Source organism: Macaca fascicularis, chromosome 3 (assembly GCF_037993035.2).
Source record: "Macaca fascicularis isolate 582-1 chromosome 3, T2T-MFA8v1.1".
NCBI classification, from domain to species: Eukaryota; Metazoa; Chordata; class Mammalia; order Primates; family Cercopithecidae; genus Macaca; species Macaca fascicularis.
In genome coordinates this window covers 190896429-190916147 of record NC_088377.1, presented here as the reverse complement: position 1 = coordinate 190916147, position 19719 = coordinate 190896429, and the positions used below count along the sequence as shown (strand labels likewise).

The 19719-nt window shown below is 47.1% G+C and overlaps 1 protein-coding gene across 2 annotated transcripts; it reads right to left on the bottom strand.

Annotated features, from left to right (window-relative positions):
• Window positions 1-1139: 1139 nt before the first annotated feature.
• ZNF212 (zinc finger protein 212) lies at window positions 1140-18176 on the bottom strand. 2 transcript variants are annotated; one of them, XM_045388182.3, is made up of 5 exons: window positions 18029-18176; window positions 5896-6285; window positions 5648-5774; window positions 3722-3811; window positions 1140-2969 (listed from the first exon to the last, which is right to left on the bottom strand). In XM_045388182.3, exons 1-5 carry the CDS (start codon window positions 18050-18052, stop codon window positions 2113-2115), a joined length of 1488 nt encoding a protein of 495 aa, XP_045244117.2. In that variant the 5' UTR covers window positions 18053-18176; the 3' UTR covers window positions 1140-2112. The 2 variants fall into 2 exon arrangements, with proteins under 2 accessions (XP_045244117.2, XP_005551156.3); XM_005551099.5 differs by having other exon boundaries at window positions 1140-2966.
• Window positions 18177-19719: the final 1543 nt, after the last annotated feature.

Below are 19719 nucleotides of genomic sequence, written 5' to 3'. Positions count from 1 at the left end.
AAACTCCAAAGGTTTTCCTGATGAAGCTACTACCCACCTCGCACGGTGCCAGCCCTACAAGGACTCCCACCATGTTCAGTTTCTGTAGTAAGACAACCCTGTACCTTATAGCAGGGGGCCCCAACCCCTGGGTTGTGGATCAATACTGGTCCATGGCCTGTTAGGAACCAGACCACACAGCAAGTGAGCTCTGCCTCCTGTCAGATCAGTGGCTGCATTAAATTCTTAGAATGAACCCTATTGTGAACTGCGCATGAGAGGGATCTAGGTTGTGCGCTCCTTATGAGAATCTAATGCCTGATGATCTCAGGTGGAACAGTTTCATTCCAGAACCATCCCATCTCCCACCACTGTCTGTGGAAAAACTGTCTTCTATGAAACCAGTCCTGGTGCCAAAAAGTTTGGGGACCTCTGCCTTATAGTAACCCAAGTTTCCTTCTATCTATTTGTTCACTCTCCCCATGGAAAACTGTAATGTCTTTAACGTGTCTCCGTTGGTCCTAAGTGTTCTTACAAAATGTATTGTGTGCATGCATTTTTTATTTATATAAATGGTGTTATATTGTAGATCTCAATTTCTTATCTTTTCCCCTCAGCGTTGTGTTTAAGATGGATCCAGATGGCTAGGCATATATCTAAGCCAATGCTCGTAACAGCTGCCTGCCACTCCCTGGGGTACCCACATTTCACCTACTCTTTCTACCTCCCAAAAGCCATCACCCAGACTGTCTCCAGGTCCCCTGAATATTCTCACCCATGCCATATCTTGTTTTCTGTCCTAGGTTTAAGTGAAAGTGCAGGTCAGGCTGTGCCATCAGTCCTTCCCTGCCATCACTCCAGGTCAGGTGCCTCTCCTCCACCTTGGCCCCAGGAGAGTGTTCTGACAGATGGAGAAAAACATCCAGTATGAACTTTTTTTTTTTTTTTTTTTTTTTTTGCTAGTAGCAAGTTTTATTCTAGGCAACTGCAAATCATCCAAGGGGATGTTCACATATGACCCCAGAGCCCACTCCCATCCCCCCAGACAGCAGCGGGGCACACATTCAACACTCCTAAGACAAGCATCTGTGTGCTTTTTCTCTACCCTCTCTGGAATAGGCAATCTCAGAATGCATTTGGAAACTGTAATCTGAACCACCTCAAGTAAGGATTGATGTAATAGGAACAAACTCAAATAACCACTAGTACAAGGTGAACAACCTTAAGTAACAAAGTTGTTTTCTACTCTGGGAGGCTGCAGAACACAGCCAGGAGGAGGTGGGAAGAGGATGGGGTATGCTGAGACACCGTAAGTCCCAGACCACAGCCATACCATCAGCAACTTCACTGGAATCTTTCTTCTCAACAGGGGCTGCAGGGTCTACCCCTCCGACTCTTTTCCTCTTGGTCCTTTTCAGACAATTTGAGAGCACCAAGCACCACACGAGGGAACCTAGCACCGTGTCCCCTGCTCTCTGGCCTAAGTAAGCGTCAGTGGGCTAAAAGAGCCCCATTAACAATTCCCTCCTAGAGGGCAGGTCCAGTCCCCAAGTGAGGAACAACTTCTACAACTCTTAAAATGTAAAAAAAAAGCGTTGGGCTGTATTCTTTAAAAAATTAACTAAAATCTAATTCCAAAAAAGGTTCTTCAGAGTAGGGTTAAGCAGTTCATTTAAATTATTTGTTCTACTTGTTATTAGACAAAGAGATTACAAAACAAGAAAAAAAGGAGGGTTACACTTCCCAGAACTCTTCTAGGCAGCTGCTCACCCCTGTGGCCCGACTCAACCCCGTGGGAAGACATGAAATGCCAGGACGAGCCCTGGAACCAGCCACCAGTCCCTGTGGGGTCAGAACGCCGACCCCAGCCCACAAGCACTGGCATGAATGAGAAAACCAGAGACCTGAAGGTGCCAAGAAACAGCAAACTTGTCAGCAGGGTAAAGACCTGGCCTGGACTCTTCTTCCACGGGGTTTTCAGGACAGCCTTTGGGCTTGGCTTGGTACTGGGACAAGGGAAGGCAAATCAGAAACAACTGCCCTCAGGAAGAACTCAGTCCCTGACTGCAGTGTCTCTTTGGGGGAACCAATGCCACCCCCCTCCGCCCCCCAGACGGGCGAGGGGCTGCACCCTTAAAGCAGGCCATTGGGCCTTCCGGGCTCCAGGGCCAGCCCGCCCCGCTCCCGCTGGTGGATCTTCTGGTGCTGCAGGAGGTGCTGCTTCTGGACAAAGCTCTTCTCACACTCGGTGCAGCTGTAGGGCCGCTCACCCGTGTGGATGCGCTGGTGCCGCACCAAGTCAGATGGGTGACTGAAGCTCTTGCCACAGTAACCACAGATGAGGGAACTCCGGCTTTTCCTCCAAGGGATGTGGCCAGGCAGGGCAACCAGGCTGTTGGGTGAGAACCTCTCCTGGACATGTTGGCCGGCACTGGGCCCCTCCTGCAGGTGGCAACGCTGATGGGTCACCAGGCTCACCTTGCAGCTGAAGCTCCTCAGGCACACATCACACTGATGTCGCTTGGCCTTTTTGGTCTGCGGTTTCAGCCGTGGCCTGGGCCTAAGGCTCTCCTCTGGCTCCTCAGGTGTACAAGACTCCCACCCCGAGTGGCTGCTCAGATGTGTGGCCAGCTGCTGCTTATAGCGGAAGGTGATCTCACACTCAGAACATTCGTAGGGGCGGGAAGTGTCCTTTTTCAGCTTCAGGCCCTGCCCACATTCCTGGCCCAGCTGTACCTGCCTATGAGATTTCTGCTTCGGGCAGCCCACAGTTCTGCTGCTGCTAGGATCTCTACTACCAACAGGCTCCTGTAGAGTCGAGTCCCCGGGACCTGTTTCCAGGAGGACAGAACTGCCCTGACCACCCCAGAGCTCAGTCTGCTCCGGGCTCAGGAAAGCCTGCTCTTCAGCAATGCATGAGAACTCTCCAGGAAGATCCGCAGGGCCTTCCTGTGTATACTGTAGCTCCTGTTTGATCATGACCCCACCTGCTGCAAAGTGGAAGAAGACCAACAAAAAAGATCACATTCTAGTACCTTTGGTTTCTTCAGGACCAAACATCTGTCAATTTCAGAAGCACCCCAGAAATAAGTGAATTAGGACAACATGGAGGAGGATGACACTGGCTAGGTTCCAAGACTTGTATAAAACTATTCATGTATAGTTTTTCCAATGTTGACTGGAAATATCAATGCATTACTCTTATAAAATACTGTAAACTATAGTTCTCCAAGCTTGTCTACAAATTTATATTTAATCTCTGGGAAAAATGACAGAATACACTGTAACAACTATACTAAATTAAGAGTGTTAAAATAACACATCTGAAGGATTAAAGACAAACTAAACCTACAGCTTAAAAATTCATGTCCAGCTCTGTTCTTCCTCCATAACCTCCCAAATTACCTAGTGACAAGTGCTTTTCCTGCACTGCCTTCCCTCCTGAAGCTCTGACATGCCCACACTCAATCTCCGGCAGGTTTTGACTACCGCCTAGTATGGTACTCTATTCTGTAGGGCATGAAGAAGAGTGATTGATGTGGCCGTTAGTCTTAAAGACCCCATAGGATGGTAGGAGTTGAGGCACATGTAACAGCTGAACTAACAACAATCATAAAGGAGTTCAGAACAAGCAAAGCCAGATGAGTTTACCAAGTCAGCACCTGGCAGGTCAGCCATGGGAAAGCTCACTCTAGGCTGCAGAGGGCTATGGAAGGGAACAGAATATTCCAGAGCCACTCACCTGGGTGGGCACCACCAGGACCTTCCTCTTCCAAGTCACCCAGCATCTCTGTACCCAACTCCGCTTCTCCCTCTGTCTGGCCAAGGACCTCTGGGTGGGGAAACAGCACGGTGTGAGTCCAGGAGAGAGCAAAAGCTCACTGCACACTGATCAGCTGCCAATGACCAAGGTGACCAATGGCAGGGAGAAAATACTAAAGCTTCAACAGATTCAAAGGCTACTGCTCGTGTCAGTCTCCCCTAGCAGTTTGGGACAATTATAAAATTCTGGCCAATCCTAACAACTGACTTGGCTAGCTGCTGCCTCCAGTGCTCCTCCATTAGAGGGCCTGTGGCTCAGGCAGGCAGGTTACAGAGCTACCACTGCCCCTGATGGCACCACCACCCACCTCTGCCTCTCCGTGTGTGCAGTTTAAGTCTTGCCAATGCTTCCTTTTGGGGGATCTAATTTCATCCTTGCTAAGGCACTGCAAGGTAAGATGGACACTGGGACAGACAAGGAAACAGTCCCAATGAGAGCATGTGACCCAACCAAGCTTACAAGGTCACTTTTCTGGCCCATTTTCTATTTTCTTTACCTCTTACTCTGCTCCAGGCACTTGACACTCCTCCATGTACCTAGGTTTTAAAAGACTTTGTCTACCAAACAAAAAGCATTTATTATGTAATAGGTAACATTTTGCATATAAAGACTTATACCTATTAAGTAGCACTTCTAATCAACAAGCAAAAATCATTGAGACCACAATGACCAGCTATAATTCTGGCCAAACACCAAGAAAATGCTTTCGGTCAGCCTGTGCTGCCTGCCTCATCCAAGGTAACAAAGGGTTGTCAAATCATCTTTTTTCTTTTCTTTTAAGCAAAAGAGATTTCACTATGTTGCCCAGGCTGGTTTCAAACTCCTAGCCTCAAGCTATCCTCCCACCTTGGGAGGGTAATCCCAGTGTTGGGATTACAGATGTGAGCTACCATACCCATCTCAAATAGTCTTAAATATTAAAAACAGCATGGGAGACCACATGCGGAGGCTCACGCCTGTAATCCCTTTGGGAGGCCGATGCAGGTGGATCACTTAAGCCCAAGAGTTCAAGACCAACCTGGGCAATATAGTAAGACCCACGTCTCTAAATAAAATTTAAAAATTAGCCAGGCGCAGTGGTGTGTGCCTGTAATCCCAGCTACTTGGAAAACTGAGGTGGGAGAATCATTTGAGCCCGAGCTGTCAAGGCTGCAGTGAACCGACATCATACCACTGCACTCCAGCTTAGGTGACAGAGTCTCAAAAAAAAAAAAAAAAAAAAAAGATAAAACAGGCCTGGCGCAGTGGCTTACACCTGTAATAGCAGCACTTTGCAGGGCCGAGGCGGGCAGGTCACGAGGTCAGGAGTTCAAGAGCAGCCTGGCCAACACGGTAAAACCCTGTTTGTACCAAAAATACAAAAATTAACTGGGCATGGTGGTGGGCACCTGTAATCTCAGCTACTTGGGAGACTGAAGCAGGAGAATCACTTGAACCTGGGAGGCAGTGAGCCAAGATCGCGCCACTGCACTCCAGCCTGGGCAACAGAGCTAGACTCTATCTCAAAAAAAAAAAAAAAAAAAAAAAAAGATAAAACAAATCAAAAAACAACATGAGGAACCCTAGCCATATCACACTGTAGGGTATATGACATTTTATTTATTAGAAAATACTATCAAGAACAGACTATGTGACCACAGAAAAGAAACACGAAAGGCACAACGCCGAGAGCTTTCCAAAAGTCTCTGTAAATGGGAGGACCTAGAGACTTGCATTTCTCCACCCGTGGAAGCCAACAGAGGACCCACAGCCACAAGAGCCACAGGTGTAGTCTGAATTACAAGCTACCGGCCAGGAATTGTAGTATGCCTGAGACAGAATTCTAGGGAGAAAACTGCTACTCACTCAGAGAGACCAGTGTCTCATAGTTACTCTCCATCACATTTCTGTAGAGCTCCTTCTGCCAATCCTCCAGATTCTCCCATTCCTGCTCGGTGAAACAGACGCCATCATTCTCCAGTGACCTGGACACCTGGAATCACCAATGGCACACATACTCACAGCTATGACAGAAAAGCCAGCAACTGAGGTGCTTACATATTAAAGGGCTGGCTCCCCCTTCTCTTCTAACTTTTAATCCTCAATGAGACTACCTTGGGGGCCTCCCCCTTGCTGCCCGGGGGCAGCCGCAGGATCCAGAAGTTCCTGTTGCGGAGCAGGTTCTCCACGTTCTCCAGCCGCCTCTGCAGCAGCCCGTACTCCTGCAGCAGGGTCCCCAGCACGGCCCACTTGCCCTCTAGCTGGTTCCCAAACTCCACAGCCATCTTCTCACAGTCAGCCAGCTTCTTCTCAGCTGTCCCCGTGCGTCCCTCCAGGCTCTGTAGCCGGGCAGCCTGGGACTCCATCTTCTTCTCCACAGCCTGAATAGCAGCCACCACTGTCCAGAGTGAGATCTCGGTGGTCTGAAAATAGGAGCTTTTCTCTGTTGCTTGTGAAGGAAGTGTAGAAGAAGTTAAAGGTGTGGAGCGTCGTTTTCTCCTATGCTGAAAGATCAAAGACACAGAGTCAGAAAATGTCACTTCCAAACATCAAGTAAAGAAAGCAATGTTCAAGTCTATCAGTGCTTAGAGTTACCTAGTTTCTTTTAATTTAAAAAAAAAAAAAAAAAAAAAAAAAAAAAAGCACATCTGGGCCAGGCGTGGCTCTCGCCTGTAATCCCAGCATTTTGGGAGGCCGAGGCAGGTGGATCACGAGGTCAGCAGATGGAGACCATCCTCACTAACATGGTGAAACCCCATCTCTACTAAAAATACAAAAAAATTAGCCGGGCGTTGTGGCGGGCACCTGTAGTCCCAGCTACTCAGGAGACTGAGGCAGGAGAATGGCATGAGCCCGGGAGGCAGAGTTTGCAGTGCACCGAGATCGCGCCACTGCACTCCAGCCTGGATGATAGAGCGAGACCCCATCCCCCAAAAAAAAAAAAAAAAAAAAAGCATGTCTTTTATTGATACTAAAAATTATATGTAGATACTGCATTAATAATGTTGGGAAATGCTGAAGAATAGAAAGAAAATATTATACAAAATATTCTCACACAGAAATAAGCTGTTAGGGCTGGCCGCAGTGGCTCACAACTGTAATCCCAACACTTTGGGAGGCCAAGGCAGCTGAATCACTTTAGCTCAGGAGTTTGACACCAGCCTGGCCAACAAGGCAAACCCTGTCTCTAAAAGAAAGTTCAAAAAATTAGCCGGGCATGAGCCAGGAGCAGGCCGTGCGCGGTGGCTCACGCCTGTAATCCCAGCACTCTGGGAGGCCGAGGCAGGCAGATCACAAGGTCAGGAGATCAAGATCATCCCGGCTAACAAGGTGAAACCTTGTCTCTACTAAAAATACAAAAAATTAGCCGGGCGTGGTGGCAGACGCCTATAGTCCCAGCTACTCGGGAGGCTGAGGCATGAGAATGGCATGAACCCAGGAGGCAGAGCTTGCAGCTTGCAGTGAGCTGACATCGTGCCACTGCACTCCAGCCTGGGCAACAGAGCAAGACTCCGTCTCAAAAAAAAAAAAAAAAAAATTAGCCAGGCATGGTGATGCATGCCTGTAGTCCCAGGTACTTGGGGCACTGAGGTGGGAGGATGGCTTGAGCCCAAGAGGTTAAGGCTACAGTGAGCCAAGATCGTGCCACTGCACTCCAGCCTGAGTAACAGAGTGAGACCCTGTCTCAAAACAGGAAGGAAAGAAGGGAGGGAGAAAGGGAGGGAAGGAAGCTGTTTGAATTTTGGTGTATTTCCTGTAGGCTTTTTTTCATCTTTTATTTTTTTCAACAAAAGTGAAATTACAGTGTGCATGTTTTGTTACCTATGTTTTACGCTTAGCATATTCTCTGAGACTCCTGTATCGGTGTTCATTTTAAACCTATTTTTATTTAACGTTTTGGAGTATATGATAAAAGATGTCATTTACATCTTATCTTGCCTCCATATCCCTGCCAGACTTCATAGTTGATCATGTCACCCCTGTTTGAAAACTTTCAATGGCTCCCCACAATAAAGACAAAATTCCTTAGCAGGACCTACGAGATCTAATCCATTCATCTTTGCACTCTAGCAGCTGGGATGGTGAATAAATCCTTAAAAAATATTTACTGAAATGATGTGACTAAGTCTACTGACATTTTCCCTATAATTTTCACTTTAATGAGCTGTCTCTGACAGTAGGAAAATCGCTGTCGTAGAAGCTAAAATTACTGAAATCAACATTCGGGAAGTCTTCCCCAAGCTGTCCCTCTACTGTCTCCCTGCACGTTCGCTTCAGTCCTAACTCCCTCTGCAAACTTCACGTTCTTTCATGGCTGCTTTTCAAACCACAGTGAGGCCACCAAGACCAAGACACTGAGAGGAAGTATCTCGGAAAGAACTGCTGGAGCCAGGGGTCGTGGTCCAGAGAACATGGGACAAAAGGAAACTGACTGGTGCAGAACTGAACATTTAAGTTTGGCCATGACCTACTCTAGTTACTCAAGTCAGTTAATTCATCATGGAACACATGAGACAAAAGCTTAAATACATCCTCCCGCAAAAGATTAAAAGAAAAGTTCAATGTAAAAACAAATACAAGTGAAACAAAACAAAATATTAAACTAGATATATACATGCCATCATGTTTGTTTTGCTTCTACTTTAAGTCTATGAGTCTCCTCTTTCTGTGGCCCAGCATTCTGTGCTTAGTAGCACGTTTTCCAGACAGGAACATAGGTGACAATCTGTGCAAAGGAATACGCCCCCTCCTCTTCCACATAGTAAGAGATTGAAAAGAATGATTAAACTAAGTTTCTTCTTGTCTTCTGTTTTGAATTATCTAACATGATGGGAACAATTCACATGTTCACGAACCAGTGAATGGATGAAAAAATTGTGATCCATCCAATGTCATGGGTTGAACTGTGTCTCCTCAAAATAATATAGTAAAGCCCTAATCCTCAGCACCTCAGGATGTGATCTTACTTGGAAATAAGGTATTTCCAAGGGTAATCAGGTTAAAATGAGGTCATTAGGATGGGCCTTAATCCAATGACTGATGTCCCTAAAACAGAGGACCTTTAGACACAGAGAGACACACACACAGGGAGAAGATGTCTACTATGGTTTGGCCTCACCAAAACCCATGCTGAAATTTTATTCCCAATGTGGCAGTGTTGGGAGGTGAAGTCTCGTGGGAGGTGTTTGGATCATGAGGGCATATCCCTCATAAATAAATTAATGCGCTCCCACAGGGGTGAGTTGTCATTGGCAGGGACGGATTAGTTCCCACTAGAGTGGGCTGTTAAACAGTCTGACTTCTTCGGTCTCTCTCTTGCCTCCTCTGTCACCATGTGATCTCTACACACACCTGCTGCCCTTCCACTTTCTGCCATGAGTTTAAGCAGCTTGAGGCCCAGCTGCCCAGTCTTGAACTTTCCAGCCACCAGAATTATGAGCCAACTAAACCTCTTTTCTTCATGAATTACCTAACTTCATGTATTCTGTTACACCAATACATAATGGGCCATGTCAAGATTAAGGCAGAGACTGGAGTTATGCTGCCACAAACCAAGAAAACACATGGGACCACCAGAAGCCAGGAGAGAAACACAAACCTCTTAAGGAACCAACCCTGCAAACATCTTGATTTCAGACTCCTAACCTCCAGAACTGTGAGACAATACATTTCTGTTATTTAAGCTTCCCAGTTTGTTATACCAGCCCTAGGAAACAAATACACTATATAAGACACTTCATTATATACCGTATTATTTAGTGTATTTTTCCTATATAGCTTAGTAGACTACTAAGCCTGCTACTTAGTAGTAGACTACCACTTCGACTACTAAGTCTACTACTATGTAATAAAAAGGAACCAAAATCACTGACACGTGTTACAACATGCTAAGTGATGGGAATCAGACACAGGTCAGGCATGGTGGCTCATACCTACAATCCCAACATTTTGGTAGGCTAAGGTAGATCACTTGAGCCCAGGAATTCGAGATCAGCCTGGGCAATAAAGTGAGACCCCACCTCCACAAATTTTTTAAAATGACCAGGCGTGGTGGCATGTGCCTGTACTCCCAGCTACTTGGGAGGCTGAGGATGGGAGGATCACTTGAGCCCTGGAGTTCAAGGTTGCAGTGAACCATGATTGCACTATTGCACTGCAGCCTGAGTGGCAGAGGGAGACCACCTTAAAAAAAAAAAAAAAAAAGGGCCGGGCACCGTGGCTCACACCTATAATCCCAACACTTTGGGAGGCCGAAGTGGCCGGATCACCTGAGGTTGGAAGTTTGAGACCAGCCTGACCAACATGGAGAAACCCTATGTCTACTAAAAATACAAAATGACCCAGGCAGGGTGGCGCATGCCTGTAATCCCAGCTTCTTGGGAGGCTGAGGCAGGAGAATCACTTGAACCTGGGAGGTGGAGGTTACGGTGAGTCGAGATCGCACCATTGCACTCCAGCCTGGGCAACAAGAGCAAAACTCCAACAAAAAAAAAAAAAAAAAAAGAATTCAGACACAAAAGGCTACATTTGTGTTTCATTTACATGTTTGGAAAAAAGCAAACTATAAGGATAGAAATCAGATCAGTGGCTGCCAAGGGCTAGGGATTGTAGCCTATTAGAATGTCAAAGCAGGAGAATATTATATAAATATTTCCATCATCCAAGAAAGTCCCCTCATATCCCTTTATAATCAGTCTTTTTTTTTTTTTTTTTTTTTTTTTGAGACGGAGTCTCGCTCTGTCGCCCAGGCTGGAGTGCAGTGGTGCTATCTCGGCTCACTGCAAGCTCCGCCTCCCGGGTTTACGCCATTCTCCTGCCTCAGCCTCCCGAGTAGCTGGGACTACAGGCGCCCGCCACCTCGCCCGGCTAATTTTTTTGTATTTTTAGTAGAGACGGGGTTTCATTGTGTTAGCCAGGATGGTCTCGATCGCCTGACCTCGTGATCCGCCCGTCTCGGCCTCCCAAAGTGCTGGGATTACAGGCTTGAGCCACCGCGCCCGGCTTTTTTTTTTTTTTTTTTTTTAGATGGAGTCTTGCTGTCGCCCAGGCTGGAGAGCAGTGGCGCTATCTCGGCTCACTGCAAGCTCCGCCTCCCGGGTTCATGCCACTCTCCTGCCTCAGCCTCCCGAGTAGCTGGGACTACAGGTGCCCGCCACCACGCCTGGCTAATTTTTTGTGTTTTAGTAGAGACGGGGTTTCACCGTGTTAGCCAGGATGGTCTTGATCTGCTGACCTCGTGATCTGCCCAACTCAGCCTCCCAAAGTGCTGGGATTATAGGCGTGAGCCACTGCACCCGGCCAATGAATTTCAATTCATAAACATAGTATGCAAATCCTTTTTTTTTTTTTTCTGAGATGGAGTCTCTCGCTCTGTCACCCAGGCTGCAGGCTGGAGTGCAGTGGCATGATCTCAGCTTACTGCAACCTCCGTCTCAGGTTCAAGTGATTCTCCTGCCTCAGCCTCCCAAGTAGCTGGGAATACAGGTGTGAGCCACCACACCTGGTTAATTTTTCTGTATTTTTAGTAGAGACAGGGTTTCACCATGTTGCCCAGGCTCGTCTCAAGCTCCTGACCTCAAATGATCCACCCACCTCAGCCTCCCAAAGTGCTGGGATTATAGGAATGGGCCACCATGCCCAATCTTTTGAGACTCCATTTTAATATCTTTCAATGTTTTAACATATTCCCTAGGTATCTATTCCAATCATCAACTCCTGTATGAAAAATAATCCCCAAATTTAGTGGCTTAAGACATCATCATCTACTTTACACATGAATCTGCAACTAAAGGAGGGTGGCACATGGATGTTTGTCTCTGCTCCACTCTCTGTCTATTGGGGCAAATCACAGGCAGCCAGGTGCTAGAATCCCTTGAGAAATCCCAAGCCACATGAAGAGGGTGCATGAAGTGTTCTGTTCCATGGTCTCACCTGCGATCTCAGTCTACACACCAGCATCAACCAACAGACATGGAATGCACACATTTTCATTCCCAATAGGTTTTTATGTTTGCCTCCCCTCTTTTTTGTCTCTACACTTTGATATTACATACTGATAGATATATGGATAAAAAAATAATCATTTCTGGCCAGGCACAGTGGCTCACACCTGTAATTCCAGCCTCTTGGGAGGCTGAGGTGGGCAGATCACGAGGCCAGGAGATAGCGACCATCCTGGCTAACATGGTGAAACCCCATCTCTACTAAAAATACAAAAAAATTAGCCAGGCGTGGTGGTGGGCGCCTGTAGTCCCAGCTACTTGGGAGGCTGAGGCAGGAGAATGGCATGAACCCGGGAGGTGGAGCCTGCAGTGAGCCGAGATCACACCACTGCACTCCAGCCTGGGAAATAGAGTGAGGCTCTGTCTCAGAAAAAAGGTAAAAATAAAAATAATCATTTCTGTACCTGTGCTTCCAATATAATAGCCACTAGTCACACGTGGCTGGTTAAAATTAAATAAAATTAGCCGGGCACAGTGGCTCATGACTGTTAAGTCCAACCCTTTGGGAAGCCAAAACAGCCAGATGACTTGAGGTCAGGAGTTCAAGACCAGCCTGGCCAATATGATGAAACCCTGTCTCTACTAAAAATACAAAAATTAGCCGTGTGTGGTGGCACATAACTGTAATCCCAGCTACTCGGGAGGCTGAGGCAGAAGAATCACTTGAACCTGGGAGGCAGAGGTTGCAGTGAGCCAAGATCGCACTACTCTACTCCTGCCTGGGTAGAGTGAGAGTTTGTCTCAAAAAAAAAAATTAAATTAAATTAATAAATAAAATTTAAAACTCAGTTCCTCAATCATACTAGCTAACATTTCAAGTGCTCAAAAGCCACATGTGACTAGTGGCTACTGTATTAAACAGTGCAGAACAGAACATTTCTATCATCTTGGAAAGTTCTACTGGATGCACTACACCTTTATAATTCTTTTCTATTTGATAAAATACTAAGGTTGTATTAAAATCTCCTATTATAACAGTGAATCTTCCTTGTAGTTCTGTCAGTTTCGTTTTATATATTTTTAGGCTATGTAATTAGGTGCATACAGGTTTAGCAATTTTGTATCTAGCTGGTAAATTGAGTCTTTTACCATTACAAAAGTAGTAGTAGCCTTCTATCTCTAGAGATACTAAATATATTTAAGTCAACTTTCTTTTTTTTTTTTTTTTTTGAGACAGAGTTTCGCTCTTGTTGCCCAGGCTGGAGTGCAATGGTGAGATCTCCGCTCACCGCAACCTCTGCCTCCCAGGTTCAAGCGATTCTCCTGCTTCAGCCTCCCGAGGAGCTGGGATTACAGGCCACACCTGGCTAATTTTTTTGTATTTTTAGTAGAGACGAGGTTTCTCCATGCTGGTCAGGCTGCTCTCAAACTCCCGACCACAGGTGATCCGCCCACCTCAGCCTCCCAAAGTGCTGGGATTACAGGCGTGAGCCACCACGCCCAGCCAACTTTCTTTTGACTAGTATTTGCTTGGCATATTTTTTCAAGTCCTTTTAATTTCTATATCCTTATCTTTTAGTTTTTTTTTGTTTTTGTTTTTGTTTTGAGACACAGTCTCACTCTGTCACCCAGGCTGGAGTGCAGTGGTGAGATCTCAGCTCACTGCAACCTTCGCCTCCCAGGTTCAAGCGATTCTCCTGCCTCAGCCTCCTCAGTAGCTGGGATTACAGGCGCGAGTCACCATGCCCAGCTAATTTTTTTTTTTTTTTTTTGGAGACCGAGTCTCGCACTGTCGCCCAGGCTGGAGTGCAGTGGCGCAATCTCAGCTCACTGCAACCTTCACCTCCCAGGTTCAAGTGATTCTCCTGCCTCAGCAACCTCCGCCTCCTGGATTCATGCCATTCTCCTGCCTCAGTCTCCCGAGAAGCTGAGACTACAGGCACCCACCACCACGCCCGGCTAATTTTTGTATTTTTAGTAGAGATGAGATTTCACTGTGTTAACCAGGATGGTCTCAATCTCCTGACCTCATGATCCACCCACCTTGGCCTCCCAAAGTGCTGGGATTACAGACGTGAGCCACCATGCCCAGCCAGTTGTATCTCTTTTAAACCATCTAGTTGGGTTTTTCCCCCATCCTGACAATCTATGCCTTTTAACTTGAACATTTCATTCATTTACATTTGTTGTAATTGTTCATTAGTTTTTATTTATCTTTTTTGTGCTGTGTATCCCATCTTTCTTCTCTATTTTCTTGTCTTCTTTTAATTTTTTCTTATTCTATTATCCCCCTTTCTAATCTGTAAATTATACAACCAATTTCTAGTTGCTTAGCAAGTATCCTAGAAATTACGGGAAATATACATAGAAGGCCCTTTAACAAAGCCCTTTAAACAGTTTAATTCTGATCATCTCTTCCTCATATTTACACCAATGCCATCATGTATTTTAATTGTTTTTAACACAACAAGAAACTGTTACTGTTTTATTAAGTCACTATTTGTTTAGGTTTAACCATTTCCATGCATCATCACATCTTCTTACATTTTCAGACTTTCTATTTGGGATAATTTTCATTTTACCTGAGGTATGTATTTTAGAATTTACTAAGAGTGTATTGGTAGCAAATTGTCATTTTTTTTTTTTTTTTTTTTTTTGAGACAGAGTCTCTCTCTGTTGCCCAGGCTGGAGTGCAGTGGCGCGATCTCGGCTCACTGCAAGCTCCGCCTCCCGGGTTCCTGCCATTCTCCTGCCTCAGCCTCCCAAGTAGCTGGGACTACAGGCACCCGCCACCGCGCCCGGCTAATTTTTTTGTATTTTTTTTTTTGTAGAGACGGGGTTTCACCGTGGTCTCGATCTCCTGACCTTGTGATCCGCCCGCCTCGGCCTCCCAAAGTGCTGGGATTACAGGAGTGAGCCACCGCGCCCGGCCACGCAAATTGTCATTTTTAATTTGTCTGAAAATGTCTTCATTATATCTTTGTTTCTGAAACATATTTTTGCTGCATATAAACTATGGGATTCGGTGGCTCAAGCCTGTAATCCCAGCACTTTGGGAGGCCGAGACGGGCGGATCACGGGGTCAGGAGATCGAGACCATCCTGGCTAACACGGTGAAACCCCGTCTCTACCAAGAAATACAAAAACCTAGCTGGGCGAGGTGGCGGGCGTCTGTAGTCCCAGCTACTCGGGAGGCTGAGGCAGGAGAATGGCGTGAACCCGGGAGGCGGAGCTTGCAGTGAGCTGAGATCCGGCCACTGCACTCCAGTCTGGGCGACAAAGCGAGACTCTGTCTCAACAAAAAAAAAAAAAAAAAACTATGGGATTATAGTTATTTTCTTTCAGCCTACTGACAACATCATTTTCCTGTTGTCTGGCTTCCATGGTTGCTGTTGAGAAGCTGGCCCCCATTAATTTTGCTGTACTTCATTTCAAGGTAGTTTTTTTTTTTTTTTTTTTGGTTGCTTTTAAGAAATCCCTCTGCCTTAGGCTGGGTGCAGTGGCTCATGCCTGTAATCCCAGCACTTTGGGAGGCTGAGGCAGGTGGATCACCTGAAGTCAGGAGTTCAGAGACCAGCCTGGCCAACATGGTGAAATCCCATCTCTATAAAAATACAAAATTAGCCAGGCATGGTGACGCCTGCCATAATCCCAGCTACTCTGGAGGCTGAGGCAGGAAAATCGCTTAGAATCTGGGAGGCAGAGGTTTCAGGGAGCTGAGATTGCTCCACTGCACGCCAGCCAGAGCGAGAGAGTAAGACTCTCTCAAATAAAAAAAAGAAAAAGAAAAAAAGATAAGAAAAGAAACTATGGCCGGGCATGGTGGCTCACGCCTGTAATCTCAGTGCCAAGGTTTAACAATTTTCTTTGCAATCATCTGAAGGTCAGACCTTACTTTCAGTTCACCCTTACACAGAATGTTGCCCTTTGAAGTCTCTGTTTCATGGGACTGGGTTAGGGAGCGTCTCAGACTTTCCATCTTAGGCTCTGAGATTTGTGTTCTATTTTGCAGGTCTCTTGAATCATAAACACCAAAGATGATGTTCAGCCAATGCCCTCAAAGTTGGCTTCAGAACTCTTAATCACTTTCCATTTCCCTCTTTCGCTTAAGTTTTGGGGCTCCAAGTATTCTTTACTAAAATACATTTCAAATGCATTTATGTGCAGGGTTTTCCAGCATTTTTAGTTGTTTCACCAGGGCACCTATAATTGGTCTGTCAAACGACAGACATAGAATCCTCACCTGAAGAGATGTCTGAGAAGAGAAACAGGCTCAAGAACAATTTGAATAAGTTCTACAACGACAAATTAATGTTATTTAAGGCATAGTTTGGGATTGTGGTGGAATTTTTATTTTTTTATTTATTTATTTTTTTTGGAGACAGAGTCTCCCTCTGTCACCCAGGCTGGAATGCAGTGGCACGATCTCGGCTCACTGCAAGCTCCGCTCCCCTGGTTCACGCCATTCTCGTGCCTCAGCCTCCGAGTAGCTGGGACTACAGGCGCCCGCCACCACGCCCGGCTAATTTTTTGTGTTTTTAGTGGAGACAGGGTTTCACCATGTGAGCCAGGATGGTCTCGATCTCCTGACCTCGTGATCTACCCGCCTCGGCCTCCCAAAGTGCTGGGATTACAGGCGTGAGCCACTGCTCCCGGCCTTTTTTTTTTTTTGAGACGGAGTCTCGCTCTGTTACCCAGGTTGCAGTGCAGTAGCACGATCTCAGCTCACTGCAACCTCCACGCCTCCCGGGTTCAAGCGATTCTTCTGCCTCAGCCTCCCAAGTAGCTGGGTCCACTGGCACGCACCACCACGCCTGGCTAATTTTTGTATTTTTAGTACAGATGGGGTTTCACCCTATTGGCCAGGCTGGTCTTGAACTCCTGACCTCGTGATCCTCCTGCCTCGGCCTCCCGAAGTGCTGGGATTACAGGCGTGAGCCACTGTGCCTGGCCTGTGGTTTCTTTAAGGCTTCTTCCTAACAAAGTCTACTGATGACATGTAAGTAACTGTGGAGTGACCTGGCAGGAAGAACTGTGGCAGAGTCCTCTTGCCGGACTCAAACACTAACTAGATCTTGTGGAAAAGCCGTCTTTGACTGGCTCAGCCTAGCTTACAGAAGTCAGATGAGGTTAATAATGTAAACATTTGTGTCTTGTCTTCCCAATTCAACTGTTAACTTCCTTGAAAGCAAATACTGTGTTCTCTAAGTCTTCCAATCCCTCCCTTCTTAGTTCTTAACGCACTTTCTACAAGAATCAAATATAGTGCACCCTGCTCATGGTCAAATTTTCCCACAGAATCTCCTTAGCCCTCCATTCTCACAAAGATCTAACATGATTCTCAAAGTGTTTCTGGACCAAGGAACACTTCATTAAAAATCAATTCAATTCCAGCTGCCCTTTCCGTTGCAAACCCTCCAGTGTTGTTAAATTAACCACTACTTTGGAATAGTATAAGAATGTCGGAGCTGGAAGGAACCTTAGAGCCTTAGAGATTATCTAGCAACTACTCCTACACTCTCGATTTACAGTTAAGAAAACGAAAGAGACCCAGAGAGGCGAACACAGTTGCCTAAAATCACCCAAATGGATAGCTGAGAGCTAGGTTACGGCTGAACTCGTTTCGTGACTCCACACAAATAGGATTTTCCTCACACCAAGCTCCGTATCTTGACATTCCCAGAATGGGGATGGTCGATGGGGGGCGGGGGGACGGTGAAGGAGAGAGTTTGGACAGCTCTACAAACAAAATACAAAATGCAGCAACTACACTGTAGATAACACCTGTCCCCAAGAAGCAGCAGCCCAGGCTGACTTCAACCTGTGGCTGCAACCCCAAGACAGAAATCTGCAGCACGGGAGAAACGGGCAACACACAGGACCAAGGAGGAGGTGGTCGCAGACAGGCAAGTCCTGGGGTCTCCGGGGCAGTGGGAGAGCTCACTCGTAGCGACGGAGACCGTTTCCATCCTGCGTCTCCGCTCCAACCCGGGAACGGGCTCTTTTGGCACGAAAGAGAAAATGTGTGGGCAGGGTCACACATCCACCAACCTAAAACAACCTTCGGAGAAGTTTCTAGGCAAGGGCGCACGGCGCCAAGGCTCCGACCCCGCTGCAGAAGGAAGCAGAGGGAAAAAAGGGCAGAGCACTGGGGTCGCGAGGAGGAGGGTTCCCGTTCACCCGCGCCAGTTGCAGCCCCGGGAAACCAAGACCCCGGCGGCGTCCAAACCGCGAAGCCCCGCCCCGGGCAGGGGACTCCGCCATCCCCAACGCGCCCTCGAGCCCGCGCGCCGGGGCCTCTTACCCGAGCAGGCGCCGACTCCGCCATGGCTCCAGTCGCCCCTCAACACCTGGACCAAGCCTCAGAGCCCCCGGCTGCGTTCCTGTCTGCACAGCGCCCCGGAGCCTGCTGGAAACCGCCGCCGCAGCCGTGTTGATGCCAGGTGCATTCTGGGAGCGTCGACCTCCCCGGCGCAAGACAGGCTCCAGCCGCTCTTCCTCACTGCGCAGGCTTTCCATAGTGCCCCCGTGCGGCGGGAGGGAGAACGCCGCTTGGCACTCTCGGCCAGAGTGTGGGCACCAGGAGAGCTCGGTTACTCAAAAGTCAAGACCGGGCCGGGCGCGGTGGCTCAAGCCTGTAATCCCAGCACTTTGGGAGGCCGAGACGGGCGGATCACGAGGTCAGGAGATCGAGACCATCCTGGCTAACACGGTGAAACCCCGTCTCTACTAAAAAAAAAAATACAAAAATAAAAACTAGCCGGGCGAGGCGGCGGGCGCCTGTAGTCCCAGCTACCCGGGAGGCTGAGCCAGGAGAATGGCCTGAACCCAGGAGGCGGAGCTTGCAGTGAGCTGAGATCCTGCCACTGCACTCCAGCCTGGGCGGCAGAGCAAGACTCCGTCTCGAAAAAAAAATAAAAAAGATCAAGACCGGGTTCCGTGTTTCAGGCAAAGCCATGGGACCCTGCTGTCTTCTGTATGTCCAGCTCTCTGCTAAATGTTTTGAGGGATTCAGAAATGTGTAAAAGTCAGACTTTTTGCTGAGGAAAGAACATGTAACATTGTTGGAGAAAAGAAATATGGTTCAAAAAGGCAAGTGATTTTATTCCAAAAGTTCGCCTATTATTTGGCTTTTTAGAAACTGGGAACAGTTTCCACAGCAACAGTGTGGAGTGCGGAGTCAGGCCCAGGCCAGCCCTCTGTAGCCTGTTAATTATGGTAATCATGTGCCTTGGAAAGTCCAAGACAACCCTGATTTCAAATATTTTCAGTCCTCATGCTACATGTAAGACGATGTGTTCGGAATTTTTGTTGGAAAGCACAGCCACATGACCATTTCATCGCCATGTACTTTATCGCCAATACCAGCAACACTACTGCAACCATACCTGCCTAATTTATACCATTGTCTCTCTGGAGACAAGCAATGAACTTCCACTTCACGTGATAGGCGTGAAGTTGTTTCCTCTGAGAACGAAACTCTTTTTTGAGATGGAATTTCGCTCCTGTTGCCCAGGTTGGAGTGCAATGGCACAATCTCGGCTCACTGCAACCTCCACCTCCCGGGTTCAAGCAATTCTCCTGCCTCAGCTTCCTGAGTAGCTGGGATTACAGGCATGTGCCACCACACCTAGCTAATTTTGTATTTTTAGTAGAGACAGGGTTTCTCCATGTTGCCCAGGCTGGTCTCGAACTCCTGACCTCAGGTGATCCGCCCACCTCAGCCTCCCAAAGCCCTGGGATTACAGGTGTGAGCCACCACACCCAGCGGAGAACAAAACTTTTAAGATCATGACTAGCTCTTTCGTCACATGCAGGGCTCAGTTCAGATTCTACATCCTCAGAGAGACATCTCCAGACCCCCCTTTCTACAGCCCCACGCCATCCTCCATCTCAATACTCAGTCTCATTACCCTGCTGGAAATTTTTCATACTATTTATCACCATCTGAAGTAATCTCATTTTTTCACTCATTTACATATTAATTATCTATAT

Excerpts from the sequence above, each read along its gene's own strand:
- ZNF212 (XM_045388182.3), bottom strand. The coding sequence starts at position 18,052 with ATGGCGGAGTCGGCGCCTGCTCGG. Across the intron at positions 6,286-18,028 it reads CGGAGTCGGCGCCTGCTCGG|CATAGGAGAAAACGACGCTC; the intron begins GTAAGAGGCCCC and ends TTGATCTTTCAG. Across the intron at positions 5,775-5,895 it reads GCAAGGGGGAGGCCCCCAAG|GTGTCCAGGTCACTGGAGAA; the intron begins GTAGTCTCATTG and ends TGGTGATTCCAG.